This window comes from Daphnia pulicaria, chromosome 1 (genome assembly GCF_021234035.1).
Source record: "Daphnia pulicaria isolate SC F1-1A chromosome 1, SC_F0-13Bv2, whole genome shotgun sequence".
Classification (NCBI taxonomy): domain Eukaryota; kingdom Metazoa; phylum Arthropoda; class Branchiopoda; order Diplostraca; family Daphniidae; genus Daphnia; species Daphnia pulicaria.
The window spans coordinates 11,162,078-11,185,873 of NC_060913.1; the positions used below are offsets into that span (position 1 = coordinate 11,162,078).

The 23,796-nt window shown below is 43.2% G+C and overlaps 3 protein-coding genes across 9 annotated transcripts in view; 1 reads left to right on the forward strand and 2 right to left on the reverse strand.

Annotated features, from left to right (window-relative positions):
* The window catches only part of LOC124351686 (sodium channel protein para-like), a 39,672-nt gene extending 21,044 nt beyond the window's left edge, over positions 1 to 18,628 (forward strand). For 3 of the 6 annotated variants that reach the window (XM_046801957.1, XM_046801961.1, XM_046801959.1), the window contains 26 exons: positions 663 to 754; positions 907 to 1,119; positions 1,489 to 1,549; positions 1,763 to 2,081; positions 2,265 to 2,555; positions 2,623 to 2,884; positions 3,981 to 4,219; positions 4,393 to 4,459; positions 4,535 to 4,636; positions 4,732 to 4,991; positions 5,089 to 5,262; positions 5,362 to 5,524; positions 5,617 to 5,804; positions 5,889 to 6,096; positions 7,497 to 7,541; positions 8,766 to 8,903; positions 9,086 to 9,227; positions 9,299 to 9,423; positions 9,717 to 10,051; positions 10,145 to 10,318; positions 12,303 to 12,425; positions 13,792 to 13,914; positions 13,980 to 14,183; positions 14,262 to 14,507; positions 14,587 to 14,857; positions 14,931 to 18,628. In XM_046801957.1, the coding sequence (XP_046657913.1) occupies positions 663 to 754; positions 907 to 1,119; positions 1,489 to 1,549; positions 1,763 to 2,081; positions 2,265 to 2,555; positions 2,623 to 2,884; positions 3,981 to 4,219; positions 4,393 to 4,459; positions 4,535 to 4,636; positions 4,732 to 4,991; positions 5,089 to 5,262; positions 5,362 to 5,524; positions 5,617 to 5,804; positions 5,889 to 6,096; positions 7,497 to 7,541; positions 8,766 to 8,903; positions 9,086 to 9,227; positions 9,299 to 9,423; positions 9,717 to 10,051; positions 10,145 to 10,318; positions 12,303 to 12,425; positions 13,792 to 13,914; positions 13,980 to 14,183; positions 14,262 to 14,507; positions 14,587 to 14,857; positions 14,931 to 16,114 (5,749 nt within the window). In that variant the 3' untranslated portion in view covers positions 16,115 to 18,628. Of the gene's footprint in view, positions 1 to 662; positions 755 to 906; positions 1,120 to 1,488; positions 1,550 to 1,762; positions 2,082 to 2,264; positions 2,556 to 2,622; positions 2,885 to 3,980; positions 4,220 to 4,392; positions 4,460 to 4,534; positions 4,637 to 4,731; positions 4,992 to 5,088; positions 5,263 to 5,361; positions 5,525 to 5,616; positions 5,805 to 5,888; positions 6,097 to 7,496; positions 7,542 to 8,765; positions 8,904 to 9,085; positions 9,228 to 9,298; positions 9,424 to 9,716; positions 10,052 to 10,144; positions 10,319 to 11,084; positions 11,208 to 12,302; positions 12,426 to 13,791; positions 13,915 to 13,979; positions 14,184 to 14,261; positions 14,508 to 14,586; positions 14,858 to 14,930 lie in introns of all 6 variants that reach the window. The other 3 variants (XM_046801958.1, XM_046801963.1, XM_046801960.1) reach the window with 3 other exon arrangements.
* LOC124351752 (inhibitor of growth protein 3-like) lies at positions 18,433 to 20,750 on the reverse strand. Its single transcript, XM_046801964.1, has 9 exons — positions 20,583 to 20,750; positions 20,439 to 20,510; positions 20,245 to 20,373; positions 20,042 to 20,176; positions 19,856 to 19,973; positions 19,591 to 19,798; positions 19,323 to 19,507; positions 19,079 to 19,262; positions 18,433 to 19,010 (listed from the first exon to the last, which is right to left on the reverse strand). The coding sequence occupies exons 1-9, from the start codon at positions 20,608 to 20,610 to the stop codon at positions 18,897 to 18,899; spliced, it is 1,173 nt and encodes a 390-aa protein (XP_046657920.1). The 5' UTR covers positions 20,611 to 20,750; the 3' UTR covers positions 18,433 to 18,896.
* Positions 20,751 to 21,104: 354 nt separating this feature from the next.
* Positions 21,105 to 22,970, reverse strand: LOC124351768. Of its 2 annotated transcripts, none has more exons than XM_046801966.1 (5): positions 22,869 to 22,970; positions 22,439 to 22,807; positions 22,039 to 22,358; positions 21,317 to 21,960; positions 21,105 to 21,245 (listed from the first exon to the last, which is right to left on the reverse strand). In XM_046801966.1, exons 3-4 carry the CDS (start codon positions 22,349 to 22,351, stop codon positions 21,326 to 21,328), a joined length of 948 nt encoding a protein of 315 aa, XP_046657922.1. In that variant the 5' UTR covers positions 22,352 to 22,358; positions 22,439 to 22,807; positions 22,869 to 22,970; the 3' UTR covers positions 21,105 to 21,245; positions 21,317 to 21,325. The 2 variants fall into 2 exon arrangements, with proteins under 2 accessions (XP_046657922.1, XP_046657921.1); XM_046801965.1 differs by having other exon boundaries at positions 21,310 to 21,960.
* Positions 22,971 to 23,796: the final 826 nt, after the last annotated feature.

Sequence of the window (23,796 nt, forward strand, 5' to 3'; positions counted from 1 at the left end):
TTAGTCGCTGTAGATGTCGTTCGCTGGATATATAACCTTTCGTTTTATTTTTGGTTGAGTTTTTCTCCAATTGGTTCCCATCATATCTATAGTTTTGATTATTTTTCACAAAACAGATTGATCGATGATTAGTCGCTTTATTCCTCTCTTCTAAAAAAAAAAAAAACATGAAGAAAGCCAAGATGTAATCAGTAGAGTCCACACGTAACCTTGTCCTATATATCTATACATATCCTCTCTTTGATTTCGATTGAAATCGATTATCATTATTATACATATATTACACAGTTATTTCTTTTTTTTTTAGGTTCAGTTATAAGGCTAATGATTTTTTTTCTTCTTTCTATACCATAATACATAGTCTTACATACAATAGAGTATATGACTGATTATATTTCAATTTGGCGGGGGAGAGAGTTCAAGAAAATAGCTCTTTTCTTTTTGTCTCTCTCGTTTCTTTCTCTTTTTCTCTCTCTCTCTCTGTGCGTGTGTGTCTGTGTTTCTCTCCCTCTGCGTGACCGCGACATCGGCCATCACGTGTATAACTTGACATCGAAAAATCCCAATTCCCCTCCACCCCTCTGGAAAAAAAAAACAAAAAACAAAAAAACAAAAAATCCCAACCAAAACACGGAACGTGGAATGTGTGTATAAAAATATAGGTACGTGACGATGGGAATCGATCTGGGAAACCTGGCGGCATTGCGGACGTTCCGAGTCTTGCGAGCGCTCAAAACCGTCGCCATTATCCCAGGTCAGATAGCGCCGGACTACTTGTAGTATAATTTAATATCGGCAATAATCATTTTGATTTGAAATAACCCGACGGAATGAAAATCAATAAATTCATGCAGGAATGAAATCATTAATTTTGAAAAAATGTTTGGAATGTGTGGGACAAATCAGGATTGAAGACCATCGTGGGAGCTGTGATCGAGTCGGTGAAGAATCTGCGCGACGTCATCATCTTGACGCTGTTCTCGCTGTCCGTCTTCGCCCTGCTGGGCCTGCAGATCTACATGGGCGTCCTGACGCAAAAGTGCATCCACTCCTTCCCCAGCGATGGATCATTCGGCAATTTGACCGACGACAATTACGAGGCCTTTGTTTCAAACTCTTGTAAGTTTCGCCATGATGATAACCGTTTGCAATTGATTGCCGGCCAATGGGCTCTCTCTCGGGCGGCCTTGATATTTCTCGATGTGTAATTATTGGGAAAAAAGAAAAGAAAAAAGAGCAGCAGAGAAAAGACTTGACAGTGTTGATTACACACCCGGCAATGGTGAAATACGAGAGACGCAATGCTCCCAATTAAGAGACAGTCCCTGGGAAACACAAAAAATATCTTTTTTGGGGTGCTGCTGTGTATATGGGGCTACTATATATCGCGTGCTGTAATCCTATTATTGTGGGGTTTTTGATCTCTGATCCCCAACTCCCTGCGCACATCTGATTCTATTTCCCTTTTTTTCTTTCACTGTTATACAGCCAATTGGTATAAGGACGACACTGACAACTATCCTCTTTGCGGCAATTCCTCCGGCGCTGGGTAAGCCAACGTGATTTTTGTCTTCCTTTACTTTTCTTTTCGGTTGTTTTGGGGTCATCCATAAAAGCAGCCGACAGATAAAAAGAGCCAGCCACTTAAGAGGAGAGGACGGAGACCCTTATTTGTTATATATTTCTGTGTGTGTGACTGAATATGCCGTTGAGAAGTCAATTCTATAATTGTTTTATGTGGGTAAAAAAAAAAACGAACCAGGCCGTGCCCGGAGAACTATACGTGTCTGCAAGGTTATGGGGACAATCCCAACTACGGCTACACGTCATTCGACAGCTTCGGCTGGGCGTTGCTCTCCTCGTTCCGGCTGATGATGCAAGACGCCTGGGAGAACTTGTACCAGATGGTGCTGAGAACGGCCGGCCCATGGCACATGCTCTTCTTCATCGTCATCATCTTCCTCGGCTCCTTCTACTTACTCAATCTCATCTTGGCCATCGTCGCCATGTCCTACGACGAGTTGCAGAAAAAGGCCGAAGAGGAGGAGGAGGCCGCCCTCTTGGAGGAGGAGGCCATCAGGGTCAGTCTCATCTATCATTCATTGTTACGTCATTCTTCTTTAAAAAAAAAAAGAAATCGAAATGGTTGTTTTTATTCCTTGGAAAACTTTGACGTTCAAGTTGATTTCGTAACTTGTTGTGTGAGGAGGACAATGGCGCGGATGACCGGATGTTTATTTTTGGGGCGGGGTGTGGTTGCGCAGGTAGCGGAAGCGGCTGCGGCGACGAGAGAAGAGGAGCGCGAAGCCCGGATGAACAAATCGCCGTCGGATTTCTCCTGTCAAAGTTACGAGATGTTCGTCGGCGGCCAGGGAGCTCCGCCGGAAGGCAGAAGTTCGCTGGCCGGCGGGGGCGGTCCAGGCGGAGGCAACGGTCACGACGGCGACTACAGCATCCGCGAAAAAATGAGCATCAAATCCGACGACGTCGATTCCCTCCTGGGCGGCGGCAACGTCAGCGATTCGCGGATGAAAATCAACGGCCGCGTCCGCAAAGTAAAATTTTATCCATCGTATATTTGGCTGTTTGTCCAGCAGCTTCATTGTATTATTTTTAATTTAGGCCAGCCTGAGTCTACCTGGATCGCCGTTTGCAATGCGCCGGGCGTCCAGGGGTAGCCACCAGTTCACGTGGCGGAACGGGCCCCGGCGGATGGGCGGCGCCAACAACAACAGCAGCAGCGCCGACCGTAAGCCGCTGGTTCTTTCCACTTACCTGGACGCCCAGGAGCATTTGCCGTACGCCGATGACTCGGCCGCCGTGACGCCCATGTCTGAGGACAACGGCGCCATTGTTGTTCCCCCCTACGCCCTCAACAACCTCGGTAAGTGCTGGCCCCGAACGGCCCCTTTGTGTGTCCGGCAAGTAACCGTGTCTCTCTCACTAACTGTTCCGTGATTGGACATTGACTGAACCTGTCCAGCTCTCTCGTCCCTGGTCGTCTACTGTTATTATTACTAACCCCTCCGGATATATAATGATCAATTTGGCTTCGATTGAATCCAGCAGACGTATATTCCGGGTGTGTAAAAGTGACGGTTGCCGAGAGAGTTTGAGCCTTTTCTGTCACGGCAACTAACTCGCAAAGTACAACCGTCGTCTCCTTTTACTATCCAGGGGAGCCGTCAGCCGTCACTAGGGAAAATCAATCATATCGGAGTATAATACCAAGTGATTACCAGATTTATTTTGATTCCCTCTCCTTTTTCCCCGGAATTTTGTTTGGTTCTTACCCATCCGGCGATGTGGAATCAACTAACCCGTCACCTCTGTAAGACATTGAGGAATCTTGATCTCATGGATTTCCTTTTCTATTCAACTTTAAATCCCAACAACAACTCAACAAAAGAAATACTAAAGATTGGAGGGATATAAATCCAGTCGCTTGTGTCGTTAGTCAATCCTTTTCTCGGTACCTATTAAAAAGTAAACGAAAGAAGAGAGTTGATCAGCAGCAGTCGGTGTCTCGTATGTCAGAGATTATTGTAACGAAGACGGGCCTAATTTTGGCCCGGCGCCATATGTGATGAGCCCAGCACAATCAGCCCGCGTTAGTCGAGTTGCCCGGCCACTCCATATTGCCCTTTGTATGTATTATCATCGGCTTGGATTGCGGCCAAACGCTAATGGCCAACTGGTTATTTAGTTGATTGAGAGATTTCTTGGCATCTTCAAATTCCAGATTGGCTTATATAACAGTGATGCATGGCGGGGAAGGGGGGGGGGGGGAGAAGGAAAATCCCGGTGATTTCCCTCTTTATAGTCTCAAAGACAAAACTCTCTAAGCCAAAAGCGACGGCTGCTGTCTCTCCGCACCGCTGGAGTCGTGTGCCGTGCATTGATTAATTAGCAATAGCGACGGAGTGAGAGAGTCGAGTCAGACAAGTGTTATTATAAGAGCGTGTTCATCTCTATTTTAGGTTCTAGACAGGCGTCGTACACGTCGCACATGTCTCGGATGTCGTACAATTCTCACGGGGATCTGCTCAACGGGAAGCCGCCGGCCATGAGCGGCGGCGGCAAGGACTATCGATCCGCTGCCAACAGGGTGGCAGCGGCCAACGCCTCCAGTGCCAGCCGACCGACGCTCGTGCCCGATCTGGTCGTCGAGCACAGCCGACATTATCATCATCATCATCACAATCAAAATCATGATTACGTAATGACCAGTGTCCTCGTTTTTTTTCTATTATTATTATTCGGCTCTTGTTGTTGGTGCCATGTCCAGCAGACTAACTATTAACCATATTGATCGACGAGGTTCCCCCCTCGCCCTATAGGCATTAATTCAATTGAGACTGATTTTAGATTGTGTGTCAATTAATTCCGTAGGATCACAACGCCATGGACAATCCGTTTATCGAGCAGAGCCAGAAACACGCCATTGCCGATCTCAAAGGTTGGCAATGTTCACATGATTATTATTACCTGATTGATTATTATTCATCATACAATAATTGTCACTTAATTTCAGCTGATGATGATTTAGACGCCATTGCCATGCACGACATGGGACCCGAGCGGATGGTACAGCACCACCACCACGGAGAGCATCGAGAGCATCGTCTCCATTCACGTGAGTTTAGATTTTTCTATATCCCTATTTTTTGTTGAATTGCAATTTTCGGATTGGAAGAGTGGGGGAATGATGTCATTTGCTGTCGTCGACAGACGCGGTGAATGAAGAGGACGAAGGTCCCAAGATCAAGGAGCGACTGCTGGCCCTTTCACTCAAATATCTGGACGTTTGCTGTGTGTGGGACTGCTCGCCTTACTGGGTCACTTTCCAGAGGCTCATCAGCCTTTTCGTCTACGACGCATTCATTGAACTCTTCATCACGCTGTGCATCGTCGTCAACACGCTCTTCATGGCACTCGATCACCACGGCATGAACGAGGAGATGAGCCGAGCCCTCAAAATGGGAAACTACGTAAATTTTGTCTTGATTTTGTGTCTTTTCATTCTAGAAATTCTTTTCTAAATGTGTTTTTTTTTTAAATTAAAATAATCCTGGACTGAAATTGCAGTTCTTCACGGCCACTTTCGCTATTGAGGCCACCTTCAAACTGATCGCCATCAGCCCGAAATTCTATTTCAGAGAGGGTTGGAACATCTTCGATTTCATCATCGTCTTTCTGTCGCTCCTCGAGCTCGGCCTGGAAGGTGTTTCAGGCTTGTCCGTCCTGCGCTCATTCCGATTGGTAATTTCCTTATCATATAGTAGTCTCCGCTCATCTGTCGCCCCACAATTGCATTGACAATCCTCTTTTCCATCCGTCCCGTCCCGTCCGTCCCGATAGTTGCGAGTGTTCAAATTAGCGAAATCGTGGCCGACGCTCAACTTGCTCATCTCCATTATGGGAAAAACGGTGGGCGCCCTGGGTAACTTGACGTTCGTCTTGTGCATCATCATCTTCATCTTCGCCGTCATGGGCATGCAGCTCTTCGGCAAAAACTATATCGGTACGCGTCGCATATAGTAGATTCCATCATTCCATGGGCCGGCTCTCTCCGTTGATTTTAATCCCGTCTCAATCGTATCTGTGTTGATATAGACAATGTGGATCGGTTCCCGAACAAGGAGCTGCCACGTTGGCATTTCCTGGATTTCATGCACTCGTTCATGATCGTGTTCCGAGTCCTCTGCGGCGAATGGGTCGAATCCATGTGGGATTGTATGCTGGTCGGCGATTCCACCTGCATCCCGTTCTTCCTGGCCACGGTCGTCATCGGCAACCTTGTGGTCTGTTGTTTGGATTGTATTACGTCTCCGCGGGAGCCGATAATGATGTGGTTTTCATTTTTGATTTGGTTGATTTTCGTGTAGGTGTTGAACCTCTTTTTAGCCTTGTTGCTCAGCAGCTTTGGCGCATCCAACCTATCGGCTCCACAGGTGGACAACGACACCAACAAGTTGACGGAGGCCTTCAATCGGATCTCGCGATTCAAGCGCTGGGTCCGCCGTTCCGTTTCCAACGGATTCCGCATGATACGCTCGAAATTGACCAACCAGATCTCCGACCAGAGAGCGCCAGGTGAGTTGCCCCTTTTCCAAATTGGTCCTTTTCATTTTCAGTGTGGGGTCGTGTCGTTTAACACGAAACATCAAACGAGATATCTAGTCTTTCGTTTATATTCTCTTCGTGCACACAATTACCAGTAGACGAGACATTTGGGGGCGATATCTTGTAAAACAAACAAAAAACGTGACGTCTTTTCTGATTGAATTTCTTTTGTCTGATTTTACTCTCGACCATCGCGTTTAAGCGCGGGTCCCTAATCTCTGATGTAATCATCAGTTCGATTAGAATTGCGCATTAAGGGCATTTTGACAGTTTGGCTAATGAAGTCACGGTCGTCGTTAATGCGATCAGCTTATAACGTTGAAGAACATCTTTCTTGGCTCAATAAATAGACGACTATGACGTCATTTAGAGTAAAATCATTCAAATAAGAAAAGGGCAGCAGCACATCAGCACATGATGTGCTGTGTTCCTCTTGACGATAGTAAGTCAATTATTATTCTCATCGTCGTTTGTTTTGTTATTGTTTTCTTTTCCTTTTCCTGTGGTTGTTGTGGTTGTTGTCTTGAAATCGGACTGAACGGGAGGAAACTAAAACGAACAAAGTTTGCCGAGCGGTCGGATCCGGATATGTCGCCGGATTGAGACTCGTACGCGACTCGTCCACAGTCCGCACGCTGATTCGGTTGCTCTGCCTTTATCATTATGATTTGTCAAGCTCCGTGCTAGCTGCTGCTGCTCCTCTTTTTTTCCGTTCCATTACAAAGATTGACACGCGCTCCCGGGGCTTGGCTCGATTCAATTTCCTTAACAACATCCAACGAACGAACAGTGGCATCGCGTGCGTGGGCTCACAAACAGCCAATGAGAGAGACGACCAAAAACACACGAACACACATACACAAACAAATAAAAAATAAATAAAAAAAAAGAATGAGGAAAAGGCCGTAACGAAGCGAATTGATGGCGGATTTCCAGTTCCGCAGTAACTAAATAAATTTACAGACCGCACACAACATCGGTTGTTCATTTCGTGTTTGGCGCCTCTATCTTTTTCTATATACTACGTTCCCTCTCCATAAAATCAGTCTCTTTCACGCCAACATCGGCAACAAAGTAAAATTTAAAAAAATTAAAGTCTTGGTGTATTTTTATTAATAATATAATAATCCAGTGGTTAAATTATATAATAAGGGTCGTCGTTATATATATTCTATACTATATAGTAGCAGCCTCGATCGACTTGTTTAGAATTTGTTGCGTTTCAATCTGCTACTGTTGCAACTATTTTATTTTGATTTTTCTCTTCTCTTTCTTCACCATTTTCTCTGTTTTTTCTCTCTCTCTTTCTTTCTTTGTCTCTCTTGTCTTTTGGGGGCCTTGCAACAACAAAAAACAAAACAAAAACGCAGCGTTCCGGGATATAACGTACATGAAACTCAGGCCATTCTACAAGTGTATGTATCCCAACTTATCTCATATCATATCATTAATCAATATCCAATTTAATGTATTAGTGATCGCATATACTGCATAGTATATGTGTTACATTAGATAGAGTCTATGTAACTGTTATTTCATATATTATTAGTCAGCGCTTTTCACCCCCTCCTACATTAGACCTCGATTATCTTGATTCTATTCGGTTTGGATTGTTTGGTTTTGTGTGTAGAGACACTTTCTAAATGGTGAACCGGAAGTACATTAGCTCACGATTCCATCTTTTTCTACATCCGTAGTTCCCGTAGTAGTCTTCTCTTGCTCAAACTCTTTGCTGCATATATCTCTTCTTCTTCTTCTTCCATCAATGTATTATTATTTTTTCTTCTGTATTTAATTTGATTCTCTACTCACTTTCAGTTGTAACTGGTAACCAAAATTAACCATATCCCGGTTGTCATGAACTCATCAAAAAATTGTCGTCTTTCCTTCCTTTCATGCGGATGTACATAGTCATATCACCCTTTCTATCAACTGCCAGCTAAAATCATCTTTTTTTAAAACCTATACCAGATTCTCGATCAGTAGTTGTGTCTACACTTGGTGTTATATTAGAGTTCTTTGCTGCCTTCAAAAAACAAAAAACAAAATAGTCCCCGCTATGAAATCGCTAATAATTCCCCAAACAAATATGTAGCACACTATTTATCAATGGCCATTTGATTTTTGGGGGGCCAGCGTTGTGTCATCGCACGGGAACAACGTCATAGATACATTTCTCGGCAAATGAATTATTTTATTTTTTCCTTCTCAGCATTTGATGAATTTTATATGATTTTTTCTTCATTTGCAAATTTGAGTTGTTCGTTTTGAATTTTCGCGCGTCAAGGCATGCCCGGCAGCTCTGCCATATACGACGGCATATTCAAATCGTAAAAATAGCTGCGAGTTGCTTGTTTTTTATTGCGGTTTGACGCCATTTTGTGATTTGGTTTTTGGCCAGTAGTGGTTGTTGTTTTGTGTTTCTGCCCGTGGTATTTTTTGTTTCATTTCACGCCCCGGCCCCTTTATATAGACAAGAACTAAAATACCCCGCGTCATTCTCAAGAAAAGCTTTTCTCTTATTTAAAAAAACAAAAACTAAAATTTAGCAGGCGACAAAAGATTCTTTGCTTATTGTTATTTGTCTCTCCTTTTCGTGATTGTTTCTGTGTCTCGGGTGAAATCGCCGGCTGCTGCAGACATGAACCGCGAGACGGATGTCGAGATGAACAATACTGGGGCGGCCAAGATGGCCAACAATAGCGGCAACGCCGATGGCACAGCGCCGACGCCCGTTGAACTGCAGGGTTACGACGCCGTAGACAGCGTCATGCGCGGTATTCCGCATTCGAAACCGACACAATTTGCACACATATCCTCCTCCTCCTTCTTGATCACATCACTTTTAACTCCCCCCCCCCATCCTACCCCTCTTTCACTCCTATCAATCCCCTTTTTGGCCGTCCAATTCAGCTGGAACTCTTCCACTTATTCCACGTTTCTTGTTATCATTTTGCAGATGAATCGATGAGCAAATTGAAGAACAAGAAAGGAGCCAACAACACTTCGGCCGTCTGTCCCAACAGTACTAAAAAACGGCCGGACGAGCTGGTCCTCGACATTGACTGCCGTAAAAATCCCAAAGACGACGACACCATCAGGTAAATGACAACTATCTATTATCGCCGTATCAACAGCCTAACGTCGATCCTTGTTTGGGTTTGTGCAACAGTTACCAATCGTACGGAAGTCATTGCCACCGGATAACGAGGGATGAGAGTCATAAAGGTAGCTTACGGGTCGACTATTACGACGAGAAGCGCAATGCCAGCAAAGAAGATTTGGACGGCTTTCCAGGTAACGATCCTAGCTCCCCGCCCCACCCCATTCCCCATTGACTTTGTTATATATATACTTGTTGCTGTGTGTAAGGATTGATAGACTCTGATCCTCTGCACACTGTCCGTGTGGGACTGTGAGATTACGGGAGATACAGAGAAAAGGGAATGAATCCTGGGAAAAGAAAGTAAAGAGAATGAAAGAAAGGATCAGTGATGACAAGGATTGATCCTTTTTTTTTTTTTCCTGGGAAGGGGAGTCTATGACTGGAATTGAATGCGTATTGATCTTTTCACCCTCCCACATATCAGATGACGTCGAAAGCTTCAAAGGCGACGGCGAGGAAGACGATGAACAAGAAGCTCGACCGGCCGAAGTCGAGGGCGAAGATGACGGACTAGCGGCGGAGGCGGCGGAGGCGGCGGCTAAAATTGCGCATCGCGTGGACAGCGATGAAGATCCTCAATACCCGGACGCTTGTTTTCCCGACCACTGGTACGAGAAGATTCCAATTATCAAAGGCAACGACGATTCGCCGTTCTGGCAGGGCTGGGCCATGCTGAGACTCAAGACTTTTCGGCTCATCGAAAACAAGTACTTTGAGACGGCCGTTATCATCATGATCCTCCTCTCCAGTTTGGCTCTCGTAAGATATTACTTTGACTCGAGAGAAATCTTAATAATAATAAGAGGGGACGCGGCTGCTTATTATTGACTCTCCAATCGACTGAACGAGCAGGCCCTGGAGGACATCTACTTATCGGAGAGGCCCGTTCTTCAAGATATCTTGTACTACATGGACCGAATCTTTACCGTCATATTTTTCATTGAGATGCTCATCAAGTGGCTGGCGCTCGGCTTCAAGAACTACTTCACCAACGCCTGGTGTTGGCTGGATTTCATCATCGTCATGGTACAAATTCTAAGAGAGAAACAAAATCAAAAGACGCGCGTGCACGCCGACCAATCGAAAAAACAAACAAAAGACGGTTCAAAATAATATAAGAGACGACAAATTTGAATGAATGTCATCGTGTGAGAGTATTATATAGATAGCCGAGGAGTACGACAGAAAAAAAAAAACTAGATTAATGCTTCTTTTTCCTTGTTTATTTCAGGTTATTTTTGTGTTATTTATTTCGTTTGGCTGAAAGTTTCATTACAGGAAAAGAAGGAGAGCCGTCTGTCTCCATTTTTTCGCCCGTATCTTTGTGCTGTGTGCTGATATTGATCGTGTGACTAATCGATCGGTTGTGTTTTTAAAGGGCAGCCAGTTCCGCGCAGTGGCGTGACGCTCGCCGACTTTTTGATGTAGCCATTCTTCTCTTCTTCTTCCTTCCTTCCTCCCTTTTCCCCTTTTTTTATTTTTCTTTCCCCCGTTTTCTTTTGGCGTGCTGTTTGGTGCACGCGCAAGCGGACAGACAGACGAATCCGTCGTTGTAACATGTATACAGCGTATACTATATAACTCTCCCCCCTCCGCTTAAATAGATGTTTAGGCCTGTGTGTATATCTAGCCGTATAATTAAGGCCGCAAAGAGTGTGCACATGCGGTGACCCGCGAGCTGCTGCATATTATTATTACCTTATGTGATGTTGACATATATTTTTTTTTTTTCGTTTTTATTTATTTTTATTTATTTTTTCCACGGCATTAAACTTGTTTGTGACTCCATTAGCTCTCGCTGGTCAACTTGGCGGCTACTCTGGCCGGGATGGCCGATATCCCGGCTTTCCGCTCGATGCGCACACTGCGGGCACTCAGACCGTTGCGTGCCGTTTCGCGCTGGGAGGGCATGCGTGTAAGTTTTTAAGTACTTGTGTCTACTCTTCTACTACCGCCCGTTATATTTGAAAACAAAACACAAAACAAAAGCCAAACTGAGCAAAGGGCAGCAATCTCAGCCGTCGTCATCTGCCAGGGGAATAACCGCCAAGCTCTAAAAATACGCAAAGCACATTTAATTAGTATGTAGGACTGTTATGTGTGTGTGTGTGTGTGTAGGGTGATCTGCCACGGAACAGAACCAAACGATAACACGATTGAAACGTATCTAGTCACGAGTTATCGAAGAAGGATAGTTAATCGCCATATCAAAGAAGACTCGCGTATTTTCTCTTCTATACTTCCACTAAAACAACTCAATTCTTAACCATCTTTCTCACTCCGACTCATTTCATCTTCTCCGCAATAACCACATATAGCGCTCAACGTCTTTCCGCGTGAACCCGCTTGGGGTGTGTCTATATTGAGCGGCCGAACTGTATGCAGCATATGTACTATCTTGCCGTCCTTCAAATGTGTCTAATGTCCGTCGCTTTTCTCTCTATTCTAGCCTTCGCGTGCTGTCTGTGCTCTCTCCTCCTTCTGCTGTCCGCTATTATATACATTCCATTATTATTATTATTTCTTTTTTTCCGCAATGTCCATTATGTGTTTTTCGTTGTTTCTGGCTTTTGATTTCTGGTTCTCGTTCTTGGCCGAGAATACGAATCGATTATTTTTTTCAAAAAACAAACAAACAAAAACAAAACATAAAATACTATGTACATTAAATAGGTCTACATAGCGTCTGTTTTAGGACTTGTGTGGATCTATTCGCTCACTCTCTTGACACTTTTTACATCTTGTGGGCGTGATTGCGATTTCTCAATGTGTGTGGTGGCGTGCGTGTGCGTGTTTTCTTTCTTTTTGAGTTTTCATCTCTGGCCATATCCAGTCATGTAATATTTCTGCCATAAAGATGTTGGCAATTATTGAATGTCGATGCTCATGTTTCTTTCCTTCATCTTGAAGAAAAGAAATAATCTAGAGACAGACAGACAGACAAAAAAACAAAAACAAAAATCTCTCCCGAATCCCGAGTTGTAATTGTGTTCGTGTTGTGTGTGTTCAGGTGTCGCTGGTGAATTATGTGGCCTCGCTTTTTGGCGGCGGCAAGATTCAAGCGTTCAAAACGATGCGGACGTTGCGAGCGCTGAGACCGCTGAGGGCTTTGGCTCGCTTTCAGGGCATGAGGGTAAACAAAACCATATACCGTATGATGATGAAAAACACTCTTGATGTTATTCGTTCTTTCTTTTTCTTTCTAAACACCTTCCCGTTTGATATCATCATCACCCTTATGTATTTTTCGCCTTTATTCTTTTTTCTTTCGAAGCTTTTTTCGCTCCTTTGGCATGCGCATTGTGTCGTTTGTGTGTTTGTGTGTGGCAATCACTACGCTGGAATCGCATGTTCGCCATGGGCTCCCCCGCTTGCCAACGGGCCACACCCAATTTATACACAGAGTGGGGGGCTCTGAGTACTGGCGTACTGTATTTGATAGTGCTCGTCAATTCCGGCCAAACCATGTTGCATGATTGATCTTCAGTAAACTCTGACACATATATACATATATACCCGCATTATATTCTATCCGTGTTTCCTGGCTTCCTCTTCGTCTGAACAACGCGGTCGGGTGATGGCAGGGAAAATATCGCAATAAAACAGAGTGGAAAGCCATTTTCAAGCATGATTTCACTTTGATCTCTCTACATGTACGACGACGTGCTGGTGCATACTCTTTCCCCTCCTATTCTAATTCTACTCTCTCTCTCTCTCTCTGTCAATCTCTTGACTGTATACTCTTTTATTCTCTTTCTCTCCAGTCTTCATCGCAAGTCTTTGACGAATTGACGATCAATTTCAAACGTCAAATAACTTGGCTCCGTCATTGGAAAACAAGCAGTAATTGCGCCCGAATCATCAGAGACCGAGTTTAATCGATATACATATCAATCCGCATACGTATATTACAAGCACTGAAAAATAAGTACTTGTACATATGCAGAAATATCCAAGAAAATTAGCATTCCATTAGAGTTCAGTCATAAGAGCGAAGACCAACCCATTCAATTTAGAAGATTAATCTGACAAAAGAAAGCTATCAACGATCAGATGAGAATCGTTTAGTCGAGGCATGCGTTTATATAGTTGATTTCCAATTTTAAAACGTATACAAATCGTTAATATACAACATAAAGTCGAGAACTCGCATGCAACTTTTTTTTCCGTATCTACATCTCGTTCATATATTAAATAATGGATAGAATTCATTTTTTATTTTACACATCTTACATTCCTTTTTTCTCTCGAATGGTTATGACTGATGAGAGATCACTGTATACTGTTTGCTAGTGCAAGATTTGAATGTCAAAAACAGCAAGGTCGGTTTCTCTGTTTCGACTCGGTTCTGTTCCCTCCCCTAAAAAAAAGCAAGCAAGAAAATCAATTCGAACGTGATGGTGGAAATACTACTCTCTTTTTGCGAAACCCAATCTAATTGTCTTTTTTTTTTCAAAATCCTGTCCATTTCGCGAAACGATCCCTTCATCCCGGTGTAGGTGGTGGTCAACGCACTCATCCAGGCCATTCCCAGCATTTTCAACGTGCTGTTGGTCTGTCTCATTCTATGGCTCATCTTTGCCATCATGGGAGTTCAAATGTTCGCCGGTAAATACTACAAGGTAATGTCATAGAAAAGTCTCAGTATATTTCAGAAATTCAAATAATTATCGAATTGTTTTGACAGTGTGTCGACGCCGAAGGTGAAATCGTCTCCGTTGAATTCGTCAAGAATAAGACCCAGTGCATTGAGAAGGCCAGCAGCAACTACACCTGGCAAAACTCACCCATGAACTTTGACCACGTAGGCAAGGCCTACCTGTCGCTCTTTCAAGTCGCCACTTTCAAAGGTTGGATGCAGATCATGAGGGATGCCACCGACTCCAGAGATGTAAAATCAAAATTTATTCGCTCATTTTCTTCATTGAAAAAAAAAACTCACAACAAACGTTATTTTTTAAATTCGCAGGTGGACGAGCAGCCGAAGAGAGAAGTCAATATCTACATGTACCTCTACTTTGTCTTCTTTATTATCTTCGGCTCCTTCTTCACGCTCAATCTCTTTATTGGAGTCATCATTGACAATTTCAACGAGCAAAAGAAGAAAGCCGGTGGCTCGCTCGAAATGTTCATGACAGAAGACCAGAAGAAATACTACAGCGCCATGAAGAAGATGGGCTCCAAGAAACCGCTGAAAGCTATTCCCAGACCTCAAGTAAATACATTATTTTTATTTTATTACTTGATCAAAATGTTGATTGATTACTAATTCTTATTTTGGTGCGAAAATTCAGTGGCGGCCACAAGCGATCGTGTTTCAAATCGTCACCAATAAAAAGTTTGACATGATTATCATGTTGTTCATCGGATTGAACATGTTAACCATGACGCTGGACCAGTACAAGCCGCACCAGATCTTGTCCAACATTCTCGATTACCTCAACATGTTTTTCATCGTCATCTTCACAGCCGAGTGCAGTCTCAAAGTGTTTGCGCTCCGCCATTATTACTTTAAAGAGCCTTGGAATCTCTTTGATTTCGTCGTCGTGATTCTCTCCATTTTGGGTGAGTTTTGCCTCTTAGTAAATTACCGTTGTATAAACACTGATGTGTAATGCCAATCTTGACTTTTAAACAGGTATGGTGTTGAGCGATTTGATTGAAAAGTATTTTGTGTCGCCGACATTGTTGCGAGTGGTGCGAGTGGCCAAAGTGGGCCGAGTTTTGCGTCTAGTCAAAGGCGCCAAGGGCATCCGGACGTTGCTCTTCGCTCTGGCCATGTCACTGCCGGCCTTGTTCAACATCTGCCTGCTACTCTTCTTGGTCATGTTCATCTACGCCATCTTCGGCATGTCGTTCTTCATGAATGTGAAACACAAATCGGGAATCGACGAAGTCTACAACTTTGAAACCTTCGGCAAATCGATGATTCTCCTCTTCCAAATGTCGACGTCGGCCGGCTGGGACACGGTCCTCGAAGGCATCATCAACGAGGTCGAATGCAACTTACCCAATCCGGAAACGGGCGATCCGGGCAATTGCGGCCAGACCACCATGGGCATCGCCTTCCTGCTTTCCTACCTGGTCATTTCCTTCTTGATCGTCATCAACATGTACATTGCCGTCATTTTGGAGAATTACTCGCAAGCGACGGAGGACGTACAGGAAGGTTTGACAGACGACGACTACGACATGTACTACGAGATTTGGCAGCAGTTCGATCCGGAAGGGACCCAGTACATCCGCTACGACCAGCTCCCCGATTTCCTGGACGTGCTGGAGCCGCCGCTGCAAATCCACAAGCCCAACAAGTACAAAATCGTCTCGATGGACATCCCCATCTGTCGCGGCGATCTCATGTACTGCGTCGACATCCTGGACGCTTTGACGCGTGACTTCTTCGCTCGCAAGGGCAACCCCATCGAAGAGCCGGTGGAAATCGACGAAGCGGCTCAGGCCATCGAGCGGCCGGGATACGATCCCGTTTCGTCGACGCTGTGGCGACAGCGTGAAGAATACTGTGCCCGGTTGATCCAGAACGCCTGGCGACGCCATCGTGAGAAACCGCGGGGCTCCACGGACGGAGAAGGTTGCAGCGGCGCCGGGAGCGACACCGGTGGTGGCGGAGGAGGAGCTGAGCACGTCTCCCTTGCGCCTTCACCTTCGTGCATCTCGGGCGTTGCCGGAGCAACCGGCGACTCCCAACACCAACAGACGGCCATCTTGATCGACAGTGATGGCTACGCCACGAAAAACGGACACAAAGTCGTGATTCATTCACGGTCGTCGTCCAGTATCAGTTCGCGGTCGACCGACGTATGACCGCGACCAGCCTCGCCCTCCATCATCAGCTCATCTTCTTTTTAAAACTATATTTCATATATTTATATGGGATTATCATAACACACAGAGCACACTTATAATACCAGGTAGCGAGGCAGATTCAAAATTTCAAATCGATTTGCTGCACTTCGGGACGGCATTTTCCCGCTTTTTCTCGTTCCTTCCCTCCCGAATCCCACTCACCCCCCCCCCCTCCCCCGTATATTCATGATGATTGATTTCATCCGATATCAAAGCTTATTTAAAGAATGCATATATTCAGCACAACGGCAAAGGCTCAACGTTGCAGAATTATTTTCACAAAGACAAATTGCAATATCAATTTTTTTGTCATTATTCATTTCATCGCCCGCGCTCTTTTGAATCCTCTTGTCTGTTTTATTGATCGGTTCCAATTCATTCTAATCGTCATAAAGATTATTATCAATTTATCATTTGTTGGTCACTTTTAAAAAAACGAGATCCGAGGTCCAGCTCTTTTAACTCTTTCTCTACATTATTATTATTATCAATATTATGATTATTATTATCGTTATATTTCAAATACCGTACAGTTTTTTTACGTAACAGTACAATATAAACACAATACTAAGAAGCGTTTGAGCTTTGGTTCGCTGCATATGATCAGCCTCATACAAGGCCGAAAATTCCGCACCGAGGCGAGTACAGTTTGTACATCTGTGATAACGCCCTTTTCGTGAGCACAGCATTTTGGCTTTAAAAAAAAAAAAAAATTGTGTTTCGTTTCTTCTCTTTTGTGTCCAATTGCTCTATTTTCTCTCTCTCTCTCTCTATCTATCTCTCTCTCAACATCTATCTTTCCTCCTCCCCCCTCCGACTCTCCCGGTTACTCACGCAAAAGATGGAAGAATCACCGAACGGAAATACCCCGAGCAACAACAGCATCACATACAGCACTCTTTATGGAAAACTCAAACGGCTTCCATCGGGAAGGACACACATGTACACACACACACACATGTACCGCAAGTACTACACGCAACACATTAACACACACTCACACAACGAAAAAAAAAATTATTTGAATGGAATGATTTTGCTGCTGTGTGAATTCCTCATCTGTATGCGCGTCTCGCGGATCTTTTGAACGTGAAACTTTCCTCTTCTGGTGCTTCTTTCGTCTTCGTTTTGATTTGATTTCATCATGTTTCGTAGGGCTGTGGGAGTGGATTATAATCTGTGCTCGACTGTTTTATATTCCTTTAATTTCTCTTTCGATTATTTCTTTTGATTTTTCTGGATCATTTCCTCCACGTATGTTCCTTCTCGACGGCGTCGTTGTGTTGACTGGTCGAATTCCAAACCAATCGAAACTCACCACCCCTTTCTCCTCCGTGTTGCGTGACTCGTTCTTACTTTTATTTTCGACGATTGCGTGCGATCGACACGACATTTCAAATCTAGCATAATTTTCTTGTCTCGTTTACTATATTAGTGACTATAATAGCTTAAATAATGGAGAGCTCGCTCTCCGTCATTCTCGATAAATTGCTCCAATGGATATTTTCCAAATCGGGAAAAAAAATAACTATTCGATACATTCGAATGAAATTTGCAGTGTAGTAACAGTATACATTCAGAGACTGAGAGGCTCACGCTCCAAGGAGCGGGAGATGAGAGTTGCGGTTTTCGACAGTCAACTTTTTTAACGACACAATTTTCTGTCCCAAACCCTGCCGTCTTTTTACTGTCCAAAAAGTTGTTTTTAGTATATATCTTTGTACATATAGACGATAAGAAGCCTTACAAGCCTTTTAACCAACTAGACACATCTTCGCGCCACACTGCGTCCTCGTCGCCAGTGAACAAAGAACTTCTTCATTTTTATTTATTTATTTATTTTTAATCGAGAAAATCTATAATTTTTGGGGAGATTCAGAATCGTCTTGTTTTTTCAGTTACGAACACATTTCAAAATCAATCGGACGATCATTGGCACGATGATTTGATGGTCAGTTAATCCTTATTACACCCTACTCCCTCCTTATAAAAAAAAAAAAAGAAAAAAATCTCAATTACCTGCCATTTGCCAATTTCGGCTCTCATGTATATTTCAATTCAAAGTCGGTTCGATCACAAAGCGATCGATGGTTTTTCAAGCCTCTCCGATGTGTGTCTCGACAAAGAAAAGAAAACACCAAAAACATCGTTTGTTTTGTGGCTCCCAGATTATTTGATAACTGTTCTGATTTTCTCTTCTCTTCTACTGCATCTTTCTCTTTCCTTTACCTATCTCTCTTTCGATTTGATTTCGGACGAATTCGCACCGTGTTTTATTCCCCTCGACCGTTTCTTGTATTGTTGCCGCTGTACATACTGCGTGGCCTCGCATTCCATTAATCCATGAATCAATACAACATTTCCAAATAAAAAAACACACACATACAAAAAAACGAATCTTTCGTTGGGACTTAATATTTAGGTTCCTAAAATAAACTTGCAACGAGAAACGATGCCCCAGAAAGAAAAAGGAGAAAAAAAATCTGCGCGGGAATGATGGAATTTTCCAGTGAAATCCAGAGTGAATCGGTGGTGCTGCGTTCCAATTATGGGATAGCTTCTTCCATGGCTTTTCTTTCTTTTTTTCCCCTCATTTGGACGAAAGGGTTTCAGAGTTTTGATGGGGATCAATAAACGTTCATTATCGTGCATTTCACTGACATCTAAATAATCTTAATACAGCAATACCAAGTACAAGACTCGACCCATTCAAATAAGCCAACAGTCGTGTGATCACGGCTTACTGCTTCCTTCCTCTCCGTTTCATCGATGTAGCACAACGAGGGCAATACCATTTCCCTTTGGGAGGGGCTGTTATGTCGACGCAAGCGTAATGGAACCACTCTAGAGGGCACTGCCAAACAAAAGTCATCGAACTATAGAACCCCGTATCGTTATGATTGAATAGCAAATCACTCTTACGTCTGGATTGTCACAAGCCACCATGTCGCCGTAACTGACTTGATTACATAAACAGTAGCGGGGTTCGTTAGGGTCCGGCGCCCATTCGCCCTCAACAGACTCTTCGGTTTCCATGGTTTCTTCAGTAACCACCTCCATTGGTTCATTTGCAGCAACTGGCAGTTCGATGACTGGTTCTCGCCTCCTAACAATCAAACACAATTATTTTCTTGTTTCTCTCAGGAACAGAATAAAGTCCCATTACTTTTTCTGCTTCTTAGTAGCAGTGGACGCCAGAATAGTTGTGTTGGCCGCTGCTTCTCGCGCATCGCTGGATGAGAGAGCAAGACTAGGGGTAATGCCCAAAACACCGACGTCGGTCGACTGCGTGAATTGTTGCAGTGCTTCGTATGATGCTTTCATGCTTGCACTGCGCCGACCCTGTTGCATCTAAATTGAAAACAAAAACACAAACGTTTTATTGGGAAAATACGATTCAATATAAGTAATTTGAGAAGCTGTTTTGCATTTACCTGCTGAGTTGCAGCTATTGCCTGGGAAGCAGCTGCAGCTATGACGGAACTTCCCGAACTGCTATGACCCAAAGTAGCTGAAATGGGAGCTGCAACAGCCAGCGGAGTAGTAGGAATCGCTTGAGAAGCGGACGGAGTCTCCCCATACCATGTTTTTTCCATTGCCGGTAGACTAGCAGTACTACTTTGCCGATTCATTTGCGTTGCCCTGCAGAAATTTAGATATTAGCAAGATAAACCTTCTTTTATATCTAAAAACAATTACCCAATTTGGCGCCTTCCATCTCTCTCACGATCTCTCTCCGTTACCCGTGCATGAGAAGTAACATGGCGATTCTCTTTTTGAGAATGGGATCCGTTATGCATGTCCAGTTCGAGTGACCCTAATATAGGAGATATAAAAAATAAATTAATAAAATGATCATGTACATTTAGTTAACAGATTACTAACGCTTTTCAAGAACTTCTGTGATTCCTCTGTTGTCAGCTTCCAGCTCCATTTTGAATTTGTGAAGTTCCTGGTCCAAGCGACGTAGGTACCGATCAACCAAATCATACATTTGGTTGGCTTGTTGAACCTTTTCATCTTAATTCCCATCAAATCACTCACAATAATAGAAAGTCACAAAATAATTAAATATCTGTGACAATTACCAGCATCATCCAACACTTTAAAGTAGTCTTTACGAATGTTTTCATATTCAGCATCTCTCTCCGGGGTCTTCAGCTTTTTGGCATTGCAAAACAAAACACGAATTCTCTCCTCAATGCTATCAGTAGTATCTGTTCCAACGAAAACAGTTATTGCTTGGAAAGAAACCAAAATTCGCCACTTATTCGAGAGTTACTTTGAACTTGTAAATCCATTTCGCGCATTTCAGTAAATCGATCCCTCAGTTCTTGGGGCAAATGCTCTATCACTACAATGGGGAGATGGTAATTTAAAAATTTTAATCAGGGAACTTTATCATCACTTGAAACACTCATCATACTTTCCAAATAGTCTTCTAAGTACAACATTTTCGTACTAATTGATTGAAATCGACAATAAAATGTATTTAAGTTTTGAGAAATTTTTTTTTTTCTTATATGCTTTTGACGGATGGCTTGGATCACTGCTTCTTTTCTGCAGTTGATCTACAGGAATCTAATGCCAGTAATGCGATGCGCGAGCGAGTGAATGTTTGCAGATTCCCTCTAGCGAGCAATTTGGTTACTAGGAGTTGTGCTCGTTATGCTTGGTCTAGTGTTAGCCTACTGCCAGTCCTAGTTATATTTGTAAACATTGAAATATTTGAAATAACACGAAAACTAATTAAAAGTGACGTGTGTGCTTTGATTATTTGTCTTGTCTTTGACTCAACTCATGTGTCTATGTGAAAGAGCCGTCTGAAAAGCGATCTAAATTGGGCTCCGAAAGTCCGAAAAAACCTTCTTAAAAATCCGTGTCTTCGGAGTTCGGACGTCACCTTCTTTTTATGAAAAAATTTCGTTCCATCTTTAACAACACTCAGTAGATTTGAGTCCAATTTTGTATTTAGAACCTTTTAGAGATTGAATTTAACCATTCAGGCTTACAGAGAAATTTTCGCACGTAGCAATGAATCGAATTGGTAGCCTGCCGCTGGTGTGATTTCCATTAGTGAGGGAAATATCTAGTGAGGGAAATGTTTATATTAAAATCAAAGATTAAGTTAAGCTAAATTATCTTTATTATACCTCATACCAGATTCGTTTATCGAAATATCTGTACTTGTCCTCCATTTCGACAGTTGCTGAGCCGGAAAGAAGAAGACGATCCATCTTCATAACGAAATACAACTTCGGCATTCTTCTGAAATTTGGGGCTTCCTGATCCGTTGAATTCGAACCAACCATCGTTATTCCGGCGACCTGTCACTCCAGCCGCAACAGCTGACGAACTGATCCTACCTCCGGTGTTAACGACTCCAAGGATTGCGTAGTAATTATTCGTTGTTTCGGAATTGGGACGGTAGTAGCAGATGGCATCATTTCCGTTTAAGGGGTTTCGGTTGGTCAACGAAACACTACAATCGACGATACCGGGCGACTTGTTCGAAGTGGCTCGTCGCCAGGTCTTGCCGATCATGTCCACCCCGCAGGAATCGCTGTTCAGGTTGCAAGTGCTGGCCACAACGGCATCAATCGGTCCGTTTCCGCAGTCGATCCGCAAGACTTGGCCGCACAATCCTTGACGCCACTTGAGGTTTCCGAGTGCTTGCGATTGTCCAAGAGCTATCGCGTCGGTTACCGCGTAATCACCTTGCGGCATTTGACATCCGCCAGCATCAGATTGCTCCGCCCAAAAAGTGCCTTTGACATTACGATTGCCAGAATTTCCATTACTTCCTAAAAATGTTGAGATTTTAATCATATTTAATATTGTAAGCGTTTGTGACCAAAAATATTCAAAATGCTTTAAGTCACCTGTTAGGAATCCACATACGCCTCCACCACCGCTTGTCTGTTTACGGGGAGGGATACTTGATGCCTTTTTCAAATAGCAGACTCCGTAAAAGTGACTAAAGTGGTTGCACCCATTTGTATTAATACAAAGGCCGCCACATTGGTCGCCAGGAACTCTTTGATTACCGATATCATTGCCGGGAAAGTCGCAATCAAATTGCCATTTAACTTTGCCCCCGTCACCGTCGTTCCACGCCTGTGCGTCCGCTGGATCAAACATTAACGACAGCAAAACAAACAGGGCGAGAATGCATGCGAGAACTTTCGAAATCATCGTTCTCCTGCAATCAATTTAAAAACATGTTATTATGATGCATGTCATCGTTTTTTTATGCGAAATTATGAAATCTGGAGTGCTTACCTGAACAGCTCTGATGAGAGGCGTAGTAGTGTGTCAAATTTCGACTTCTAGCTGTGGCTAACTTCTATTATTGCGAGAAAGCAATCCTTTTATACAGTAGCGCTTCAGTGATCGGGCCACCTGGTGCAATGACCCTAGATGGGTGTTGGCTCTCTAAACGAGCCACAGATCGCAGAGCTTCCACGGTGCAATTGATAGAAACATGTGTCAGACAGATAGAATTTGACACAACAACGATACTGACACATCAGTTCAAACAGAGAACAGATGTCATGAACAACTGTCCACTCAATCTGTTTTTAATGCTCATCCCTTCGTTTGCACAGATTTCGGCTCGACAATTTTGGCAATGGTTCTCCTAGCCCTTTCCTACGTGATAAAATATCAATATTAATTAAAAACGAGACACTAATTTACTGTGATGCATTACCTTCGACCTCTTCAATCCGCTTCATACAAACATTGATGTAAGCTATTGCTTCCTCGCAACTTGGTGAGCCCAAATGAAGAAACCGGAAGTCGGTTGAAGATCCTATATGTGAAATGTGGCTCATAAAGCATACTTTACTGACCGAATATGCCCATCGCAATATGATAGTAAATTTAACATTTTTAGTAAAATGAAGAATTAAAATTCCTCCCACCTTGACGTTTCGTGCGAGTTCATTACGATTCATGTCGTACTTGACACGATGACTATGACTGGTCACGAATGAAAGAGCGGATGAAGATAGAGTGTTTTTTGCTTATTCCATCCGGATAGCAACCGAGTCGGAAGCTGAGAAAAAAAGAAATGAAATCACTATACGGTGATTCAACAAAACTGTGAGATGTAAAATAACTAGAAATAGAAATTAAAAGTTTCTCGCAGGGATTCAGGTTTTTCGTTATACGGATTACGGGAGGAAGTTGCTTTTCCACAGATGACTTTGTTTTCCAATATAGATGATGATTTGGTACTGATTTCTCCCCTAGATGGCTCGAATAGCTTTGTGGCATTGTGTTTCTTGTTCAAACTGCGCGCCTCAAATATTTTCCGATAGATAAGGAATTAAGGACATTCACCATGTCCAATGACCATCGGATAGGAGTAGAATATGTCGTTTTCTGTCGAGTCAAGCAGCAGTTATTAGATTACTATTTTTCGCTGATGAAAAAAAAAATCGTAGTGAATGTGATTTACCCGATTCCTATTTCATTCATTCTTATCATAAACGGATTAAGTGGTAAATTTGGTTGATTCCTCCTTACCGTTGAACATTTCAATAATGTCACCAAATACTTAATACATTAAACATTGTAAAAACATAACCCAAAAGCACTATACAGGCCCTACTGGCAATGGGCATAAAATGTAG